We start from the raw sequence: 11,009 nt of genomic DNA on the forward strand, positions 1-11,009 counted from the left end.
CAGATTATTTCACTTATAATTCACTGTATCACAATTCTAGTGGGTCAGAAGTTTACATACACTAAGTTGATTGTGCCTTTAAACAGCTTGGGAAATTCCAGAAAATGATGTCATGGCTTTAGAAGCTTCTGATAGGCTAATTGACATCATTTGAGTCAATTGGAGGTGTACCTGTGGATGTATTTCAAGGCCTACCTTCAAACTCAGTGCCTCTTTGCTTGACATCATGGGAAAATCAAAAGAAATCAGCCGAGACCTCAGAAAAAAAATTGTAGACCTCCGCAAGTCTGGTTCATCCTCGGGAGCAATTTCCAAGCATCTGAAGGTACCACGTTCATCTGTACAAACAATAGTACGCAAGTATAAACTCCATGGGACCACGCAGCCTTCATACCGCTCAGGAAGGAGACGCGTTCTGTCTCCTAGAGATGAACGTGCTTTGGTGTGAAAAGTGCAAATATCAACATAACCTGCTATATCGACATAACCTGAAAGGCCGTTCAGCAAGGAAGAAGCCACTGGTCCAAAACCACCATAAAAAAGCCAGACTACTGTTTGCAACTGCACATGGGGACAAAGATCATACTTTTTGGAGAAATGCTCTCTGGTCTGATGAAAAAAAAATAGAACTGTTTGGCCATAATGACCATCGTTATGTTTGGAGAAAAAAGGGGTAGGCTTGCAAGCCGAAGAACACAATCCCAAACATGAAGGACGGGGGTGGCAGCATCATGTTGTGGGGGTGCTTTGCTGCAAGAGGGGCTGGTGCACCTCACAAAATAGATGGCATCATGAGGACGGAAAATTATGTGGATATATTGAAGCAACATCTCAAGACATCAGTCAGGAAGTTAAAGCTTGGTCGCAAATGGGTCTTCCAAATGGACAATGACCCCAAGCATACTTCCAAAGTTGTGGCAAAATTGCTTAAGGACAAAAAAGTCAAGGTATTGGAGTTACCATCACAAAGTCCTGACCTCAATCCTATATAAAATTTGTGGGCAGAACTGAAAAAGCGTGTGCGAGCAGGGAGGCCTACAAACCTGGCTCAGTTACACCAGCTCTGTCAGGAGGAATGGGTCAAAATTCACCCAACTTATTGTGGGAAGCTTGTGGAAGGCTACCCAAAACATTTGACCCAAGTTAAACAATTTAAAGGCAATGATAGCAAATACTAATTGAGTGTATGTAAACGTCTGACCTACTGGGAATGCGATGAATGAAATAAAAGCTGAAATCAATCATTCTCTATACTATTACACTGACATTTCACACTCTTAAAATGCAGTGGTGATCCTAACTGACCTAAAACAGGGAATTTTTACTAGGATTAAATCTCAGGAATTGTGGAAAACTGAGTTTAAATTTATTTGGCTAAAGTGTATGTAAACTTCTAACTTCAAATGTATGTTGTACATAATGCTTTGGAGAATTCCAAAGTAATTGTGAAAGCAGGAGGCAATGGATTGAAGGGGAATTATGCGATACCACAGATGAGCTCTGCCTCTGAGGATGAAGTGGTATATGATTTTTATAATCGAGGCATACTTTTTACACAAGAGATGTCAGGGAATTTCCAAATAGGAAGTGTTGTAGTATCTACCAATTAACACTGTATGTGTTGCTACAGGGAGATTCTAGCACCTCACACTTGTGGACAGATCTATAACTTATTTTTAACTTTGCTTCCTGATCAGGGCAGGGTACTTCCCATTATCCCCTGCCAGGGTTGGGGAGTAACTGATTACATGTATTCTGATTACAAACAATTTTGACTGTAATCAGTTATGTTACCAGCAGAAATATTGCAATCAGATTACAGATACTTCTAAAATGTGCTCATTACTTTTTGGATTACTGTTAAAGTAAAAAAGGATGTTTGCGGAAAAAACATACAATCAAATGCGTTTGATGGATTCTTTTCTTTTTTTAATCCTCTTCTTTTGGGAAAGTAATCAGATTACATTAATGAGTTTATGTAATCCCAAAGTTACATTAATGATTACATTTTTGGACAGGTAATTAGAAATGAATTACATTTAGAAAGTAACTTCCCTTGTAAAGTAATGTCCCTTGCAGTGTTACGTTGCCGTGGAAGCTATCTCAATCAGCCCTATATCACTTCGGATGTGCCTCAGCGCTAAACCTCATTGGCCGGTTGATTGAAGCTGCAATGTCTGCACCATCAGCCCGGAGTGTCAGACGTCTCTGCTTGTTATCTTGCACGTAAGGACAGTTTGGATCCATGGCCTCTGACTGGCCGAGATATGGGTGGGTGGCTCTTAGACATAATCACAGGTGTTTCCTGCAGGTATGCAGCCTGCCAGGTTGTCATGCTAGGAAAACCATCACACACCAGGGTTTTATTGTTAGGCAAGTCTGGTCTGTGTTACTTTCAAAAGAAGACAATGGCAGATGAGGATTTTTTTTTTCTTGACATTGGGGACATTTAAAGAAAATAATGTTATTTAATTTAGTTAAATCCTTTTCAGTGTTGTACTTATGAAGATGGAACTGGACAAGAAACAACCCATGCCTGGCATTCTCCATTTTAAAAACTACATAGTGAGCTCGGATACTCTGCTGTCATTTTCTGTTGCACTTCATTTTCCTCAGCTTAGCTCAGGGCTACGGATATCATAGGCTTAGCCTCATTTCATAACTGCTTCTTCTGAAAAAGAGGAATTGCATGTTTTGGCCTGGATCAGAGGTGTGATGAATGTATAAATCTTCTTGGTGCCCCCGACCAGGGTTTGGAAGAGCTGAGGCTTGTGGAGGGCTAGCCTCAGGCTAATCATCAGTCCTTAGTAATGAAACCTCTTGAGGTAGGGATATTTCGAGGGGACCCGTGAACAGGCAAAAACATGTCTTTTTTGCAAATAATTAACATCAAGTTAAGTATTCAACATGCTCTCTTAGGAGGCGTGAGTTTGTGTGTGTGCTAATGTGAACATATCCACAGTAAAGTGTTACCCTCACATCACCCTCCCCAAACGTCGAACAGGACCCGAGGACGTAGCGACAAGCTCTCATTTCCTCTTTTCAAACGAGACACAGCAGCTTTTGGACATGAGAAAAACAAAATAAGATACTACTGCATTTACCCTAAACACTGAAACGTTCGTTCTGAGAATGACACACCAACTTAACATCTTTTAAAGAAAATCGTCTTAGTATGGATGTTAGTCATCAAGTAAAATAGACCTTAATTGTTACACAATTGGACATCTTCCCCTTCTCTCCGAGCAGGGTGACTCCGCGTGAGTGACTGGGAAGGGAAGTGGCTGTGTTGTGGTTTCAGAGATCTGGCCCTGCCTCCCGTCCTTCTCTCCATCAGACGGCCTGCATGGCCACAACAGACAGGAAGCCAGGCATCAGAGTGGACAGAGAGCGGATATCTCACCACACCTACAGCCTTGGGCCTTGTGCTGCACAAGACAACATGACACAGACAGACAGCCAGATAGTGGCGGACTCTGCACTGGACTTGATATTCTTCATTGTAAAATGTTGAGTGATTGAGTGCTGCCTGAAAGTAGCCTAAGCTTTGGCACAGCCGTAGACCTGAATAACAATAAGACGGTAATAACACAAGAATACATAGCACATTTGAAAGTAAAAAATATACACAATATATTTGTTGCATAAACTTGTACATAAATGTCTTGTACATTTAGTTTTACATACACTGTACATACTGTAATCGGTCAATTTCACATCCTTCATGATTCAGAGAAAAGGTCACCCGTTACCAAGCGAATCTTATGTACATCTTTTACAAACCCATACCAAATAAACACAGCCCTCTGATGCGTTTCAGATGCCGTAACAAGATACAGATGTGCTGTATAAAAATCCCTGAAAATGTCTCTCCGTGAGGTAAGAAAAGAAAAATGGCATCATTATCACGCGTTTCCTTTCATTCCCTCTCTCTCTCCTTCGCTGAAACATTCAACTTCGATTACTGGCAAATACAGAACAGATCAAAACACACCGTGTTTCCTTTAACATGGTTCCGCCACAGGAAAAGTAGCTGCAGGCTGAAGATTGTGTCTATACGTGACTGTTACATGACTTAATAAACAAGGTAAAAAATGTCCATTATGGATCATAACTTCGATATACAAGTCATCCATGTCAAGCATGGCAAATGACAATCCAATACCATACCCAGTTCCTTGGTTAAAGAGAGTTAAGTGTTAACTTAGACGGTATCGGAAAGGCCACAGGAACAACAGGCATAAGAGGTACAGTATACAGAAGTTAAACTTGATTACATGCAAAGTTATTATAATTACCACAATTTACAAGAGCTTTGCAAAAAAAAAAAAAAAAAAAAAAAACGAATGTGTTCCATCTTTAATATTTTTGCAAGAGGGTGACCCTCTCCATTCAACAAAGGAAAAACTAACATAATGTACGGCGGTCTTACATTACGGAATAGAAAAAAAACTAAATGTTTACTTTGAAGATGAGAGCAAAGTAGAGAACATGACATAACATTGGTTGGACAAGTGCTTTCAATGATCACTCCCTTCTGATGTTAACTGCAAATGACGACATCTAGAACAGTCATCAATAGGAATGTTACAAAGTCATTCGAGGCCAACTTAAAGTAGCCCAGGCCCCTCAGCAAGAGTACCATTCAAAATATCTCAGTTTGGTCCCAGAAAACAATGATTCACATTCTGCTTGGCCAACCTCTCCCTTCAGAACAAGGCATTAGCCACAGTTGTTCTGAAATCAACTTGACACATCCACTTTCCAGCGGGTGAATAAGAAATAACAGTTCCCCCCCCCCCCCCCCAATCGAGTTACCTCATAATAATTACATTTCTTGCAATAACCATTGCAAACCACCATTCACTATTATACACACTAAGCCTGTTGGATTACTTGAGTAAAAGGGATACTTCTGAATTTTGGGACTTCCCCAGAGTCAGATGAACTCGTCCATACCATTTGTATGTCTCTGCGTACAGTTTGAAGGAAGTTGCTAACTAACGTTAGCGCAATTACTGAAAGTCTATGGTTAGCATTGGTTCACAAAACTTCCTCTAACTTCCCTCATACTTGACACAGAGACATAAACATGGTATCCACACGTTCATCTGACTCTGGGGGAAGTAGATAAAGGGCCTTGTTGCAAAAATCCTGAAGTATCTCTTAAGGCATCAGACAGAGCATGTACTGTTTTAAGCATAATGGCGGGCACCATGTTCTATGAAAATCCATACGGAAATCACTTGCTTGTCAGGTGAGTCTTCTCAGTCTCCACAAGCTGGAGTGCCAGGTGCATTTTCTTTTCCATTGACAGGCTACAAAATACCCCGGCGACACTGATGAAACAACATGGCCACCAAACCAGTCTTCTCCGTTTCCTCACGTTGACTCCAGCGTGTCCAGCTGGAACACATTGTGATTGGTCGGAGTGGTGAAGTAGAGCTGCTCATTGGACGAGGAGCGGTTGTCACATGGGCTGTGCAGCCCCAGTGTCCTCTCAAAGTCCAGCAGCTGGCCCATGAAGTTGAAGTTGGGGGAGATGTTGGACTTCTTCCTCTTGACAAAGTCGTAGGCGTCATTGAGTGACAGGTTGAGCCTCTGCATCAGGTAGGCCACGGTCACGGTAACGGAGCGGCTGATGCCAGCCAGACAGTGTACCAGGACGCCACACTGCTTCGACCGAGCCTCATCTACAGGTACAAGTGAGGAAGAAGGTCAGCATGGGTCAAATAGCACTGGCTGTTTGATCAGAACACATAACCCTAAGACTCTCTGGGTGTGGGGCCCAACACAGAAGAGGTCATATGGCCCAACACAGAAGAGGTCATATGGCCCAACACAGAAGAGGTCATATGGCCCAACACAGAAGAGGTCATATGGCCCAACACAGAAGAGGTAAACATGTAAGCCTACATCTTATTGTTTGCTCACAAGGATCAAGGGAGACAGTAAGTAGACCTTTATCTTTGTTGAATGACACACCTCCCTTCATCAAAAGGAATATTATGCATAGTGAGCTAAATCGCAGGCATTCCACAACCCTCTATTATGGAGTCACATTAAAACACCATTCTTAGATTCTTCGTGATTTATGTTGCTGTTGAAAGGCGTAATCCTACGTACACAATTCAAGCTAACTTTACGTTTTCACATCCTCTGCTTAATTATGACAATGCCACATGCAGACTACTGATGCCCGGAGCGGTCAGTCCTCACCTTAGCTAGCTAGTCTTCATCGTGCGCTTCTGTACGCCTTTGACGTTGAGGTTTATTAGTTCTACAGTAAACATCCACTTCAATCTACACGAGAACAGGCCACAATATCCTCTTTCCAGTCGAGAGAAGTAAGCAAACAAGTATGGCGAAACGCCCTGCACTAAACCTAACCCACAACCAGGATGTGTCAGACTCATGACCTGATAACCAAACACAGGCAGCCACAGAAAGTGGAAGCCATGTTTCCTTCTTCTACCACTAAACCCCCACCGACAAAACTATCACACAAGCCTGGAAACACCATTAGCACAAGAATGTTTCAGGTGCTGCTGTGGGTTTCAGTAAGTTTTTTAAAAGGTTTGCCCCCCCCCCCCCCCATCTTAAAATAACAGACATACGACACTAGCAATGATCCAGGAAGTTCCTCTAGGTCAGCGCTCAGTAGCAAGGGACTTCATTCCAGCTCTCTTTTAAGAAGTTATGTTGAATTGGGACATTGATAACCGGAATTGAAAATCTAAGTAAAAGCCCTAGGTTCGTCACACAAGGGAGGTTTCAGTGATGAGCAATGCCATTTGGGTATATACCAGGAACTGAGAGATAATAATGATTCATATCGTAATCAAAATATGACTAAAGTAAAACAAGAACATTAGGTGGCTAGCAACCAACTTCCGATTTCTCACTGTAATAAACAGAAGTGTATGATATTTACGTCATTTAGCAGATACTCTTATCCAGAGCGAAAAAAAAAATGCATACATTTTCATACTGGTCCCTTTCGGGAATTGAACGCACAACAATGGTGTTGCACGTGCCATGCTCTACCAACTGAGCTACAAGGGACACCATATACTCGGTGTGCCTGTTTATCATTTCCTATAGGCCTCATTCATCAAATATATTAACGCTTGGAACACAGTGTGATCGATCAGGTTCTCTCCCACCTAGTCGGCTACTCACCGATGAAGGATATGGCCTCTGGAAAGAACTGGGACAGGTTCTGACTCCAGTGGTCGGAGATGGGGATCTGCTTGTACTTGAAGAGGCCGTCATGTTCAAACATGTTGGGGAGGTTGGGCGTGACGTTCAGGATGTACTTGATGTTGTACTGGCCCAGCACATCCAGGTTGGTGGAGTCTTTGGCACAGCCCAGGTAAAGGTAGGGGAGGATCTGGACTGGGAAGGCAGGTTGGTTGTTGGGAAGGGGGCTCTCCTCAGACTCGGTCGCACTGCTCGGCTCGCGGTCCGACTCACCATCGGAGAGGTCGGAACTGATCCGGAGACTTCCAAAGCCTAGGACGGACAGCGGTGGAGAAGAGCTGGGACAGCAGCTGTCCAGAAGGGTCTCACAGTGCTCCGAGTACTCGGTCTGAAACTTCACAAATCCACCTAAGATCAAAAGAGCCAAGGAGTTACAACGGCATTTATTCATGGTGTTATCCTATGCATCTCAGCCAAGCAATATATTCATATAATTATTCACATTATCATTCAAAGTGTAACAACTGCACAGAGATTGGGAATAAATATTATTTATTTGAGTTGATATAATACGTGACATGTGGTCTAATTACGTAATAGGCTATAATATATTTGGATTATTATGAATAACATGAGTAACGTGATCAGGGCTGAGTAAATAACAATTTCATGCTATGTATACTATAACTAAGAACTGCACTGGCAATAGTTCTCTCCTTCACAGCAGACCATTCATGAAATGCATGCCCTTTTCCTGTAGTAGCAAAACATGGCGCAGCCATTTTGGAATTTTAATTGACACTCTCAGTCACACTACTTCTCAAAGTTTCAGAGATAATGATGTACATTCAAAACTAAGATGTATCATACATACTATCTATCTATCTATATAATTAAGATTTATTCATTGGAGTTGTTTGTCGTAATATTTATGAAAACTTTTTTTTTTGTACCCTATTTTACATACAGTGCCAGGAAAGTTAGACTACTATAGGCTACATTTCCCAAAACAACATGGCAAACATTTAACTTGCCTTCCAGGTAATATGCTTTACAGCCGTCGTCCCATAGTTTCTGAAGAAGTAGTCCCAGAACCGAACCAGTGGCCCCATCCTGCCAGTCCACAGTGCACTCATCGTACAGAATCACTGTATCCGTATTACAACGTCTAACGAATTTCTCCTTGTCTTCGTGGTTGGGGATGATAGTTCGGATGGGTATGTTGCCTTTCTTGAACCTTCGCAGCATCAACCCTGGTATGGCCAAATTGATGGCCGTTTCTATGTGGGATGATTCATAAAGTTCGTGCGATCGGCAGTCCAACAGAAGCAGCGAACTTCCCCCGGATTCCAACTCTACCTGCAGCCATTCCACGCTTTTACTCGGCGTCACATTAGTCATATCGAACGAAATATCATGTTACATTCATGCAAGTAACACACAAATGTCGCTACATTGTACACCGAGTGGCGGCTAACTTCGCAGGGCAAACACTGTAACGTGTTAACTTCAAACATCAAATCTCAAATGTTGCGATAATGACATACTTCTAATGTATCACTTTCTTTAGAGCGGGAGCGTTGATTTCCCTACTCCAATGTCCATCTGACCTTGTAGGTTACTCACCACTTATCCACTCGCCCAGGGAAGCAAATACTAGTACATTTTTTCCCCCTGTGAAATAATAACACCAGACATTAAATATACGATCAACTTTCTACACTGACAATCGCACTAGTTGGAACACGTTCTCCTTTTTGCCATTCCGATGCAGAGGAAATGTAGTTGACAGTGAAGAAACTCAAGAGGGAGGTGCTTCAATTTAAAGACATAGAAGGAGATTGCTAAATGTGTTTTATGGTCCCTCCTATAGGCTATTACTGTGTAATCAATAACCTATTGGGTAGTGTTTTATGATGTTGACCGTTTTTCAAATGATGAAATTAGGCCTACAGAAAATGCATTGTTCAATTTCCATTATTAAAACAGGTCTATTCACTCATTTATGATGTTAAAAAAGTAAACTGTACAGCATAATTCATTGCAGCCCCACTACCTTCTCTATTGACGTTTGTACACAGTGGTGGTTCTATTCTTGGTCAATGTGTGATCATATCAATGTAAATATTTGCATATGAACTAAACAAACTAAGCTCTTCCTCCCGGGGAAGGACTGCCCATTCCATGATCTCGCCATCACGGTTGACAACTCCATTGTGTCCTCCTCCCAGAGCGCTAAGAACCTTGGCGTGATCCTGGACAACACCCTGTCGTTCTCAACTAACATCAAGGCGGTGGCCCGTTCTTGTAGGTTCATGTTCTACAACATCCGCAGAGTACGACCCTGCCTCACACAGGAAGCAGCGCAGGTCCTAATCCAGGCACTTGTCATCTCCCGTCTGGATTACTGCAACTCGCTGTTGGCTGGGCTCCCTGCCTGTGCCATTAAACCCCTACAACTCATCCAGAACGCCGCAGCCCGTCTGGTGTTCAACCTTCCCAAGTTCTCTCACGTCACCCCGCTCCTCCGCTCTCTCCACTGGCTTTCAGTTGAAGCTCGCATCCGCTACAAGACCATGGTGCTTGCCTACGGAGCTGTGAGGGGAACGGCACCTCAGTACCTCCAGGCTCTGATCAGGCCCTACACCCAAACAAGGGCACTGCGTTCATCCACCTCTGGCCTGCTCGCCTCCCTACCACTGAGGAAGTACAGTTCCCGCGCAGCCCAGTCAAAACTGTTCGCTGCTCTGGCCCCCCAATGGTGGAACAAACTCCCTCACGACGCCAGGACAGCGGAGTCAATCACCACCTTCCGGAGACACCTGAAACCCCACCTCTTTCAGGAATACCTAGGATAGGATAAAGTAATCCTTCTCACCCCCCTTAAAAGATTTAGATGCACTATTGTAAAGTGGCTGTTCCACTGGATGTCTTAAGGTGAACGCACCAATTTGTAAGTCGCTCTGGATAAGAGCGTCTGCTAAATGACTTAAATGTAAATGTAAATGTAAACACAGTTCCACAGTTTAGCCTTGATGATCGTTTTACTGGATGCTTGCCACAACACAATATTTGAGAGTATATCCTGTTACATCATTGAACCTCATCCTCTCCATTCTCATGTCATGCTGGTTTTGAACAGGGCTCGGTTGATTTGGGATTCTGATGTTGGGTGTACAGTCCCCTAAATTGTCTGCTCTCCTTTGGTCATGTTGTATAGAATTCCACGCAATTACTAGTGTGCTGGTGACACTGTCTGTGATTGATTTAGAATGCAAGGCACACTTAACCAGCATGACTACCACAGCATTCTGCAGCGATACGCCATCCCATCTGGTTTGCTCTTAGTGGGACTATAATTAGTGCTCTTAGTGGGACTACATTGTTTTTCAGCATGATAATGACCCAAAACACACCTCCAGGCTGTGTAAAGGATTGTTGACCAAGAAGGAGAGTGATGGAGTGCTGCATCAGATGACTTGAACTCTACAATCACCCAACCTCAACCAAGTTGAGATGGTTTGGGATGAGTTGTGAAGAGTGAAGAAAAAGTAGCCAACATGTGCTCAGCATACTCCTTCAAGACTGTTGGAAAGCACTCCAGGTTAAGCTGGTTGAGAGAATGCCAAGAGTGTGCAAAGCTGACATCAAGGCAAAGGGTGGCTATTTTGAAGAATCTAAAATATATTTTGATGTGTTTAACACTTTTTTGGTTACTACATGATTTCAGTTGTGTTTTTTCATAGTTTTGATGTCCTCACTATTCTACAGTGTAGAGAATGAGTAAGTGTGTTCAAACTTTTGAC

At 42.8% G+C, this 11,009-nt stretch overlaps 1 protein-coding gene across 1 annotated transcript; it reads right to left on the minus strand.

The window, feature by feature from the left end:
- Positions 1-3,608: 3,608 nt before the first annotated feature.
- Positions 3,609-8,997, minus strand: LOC115131889 (dual specificity protein phosphatase 7-like). Its single transcript, XM_029663959.2, has 3 exons — positions 8,238-8,997; positions 7,183-7,611; positions 3,609-5,693 (listed from the first exon to the last, which is right to left on the minus strand). Exons 1-3 carry the CDS (start codon positions 8,602-8,604, stop codon positions 5,383-5,385), a joined length of 1,107 nt encoding a protein of 368 aa, XP_029519819.1. The 5' UTR covers positions 8,605-8,997; the 3' UTR covers positions 3,609-5,382.
- Between the last annotated feature and the right edge of the window lie 2,012 nt (positions 8,998-11,009).

This window comes from Oncorhynchus nerka, linkage group LG7 (assembly GCF_034236695.1).
Source record: "Oncorhynchus nerka isolate Pitt River linkage group LG7, Oner_Uvic_2.0, whole genome shotgun sequence".
Lineage (NCBI taxonomy): Eukaryota > Metazoa > Chordata > Actinopteri > Salmoniformes > Salmonidae > Oncorhynchus > Oncorhynchus nerka.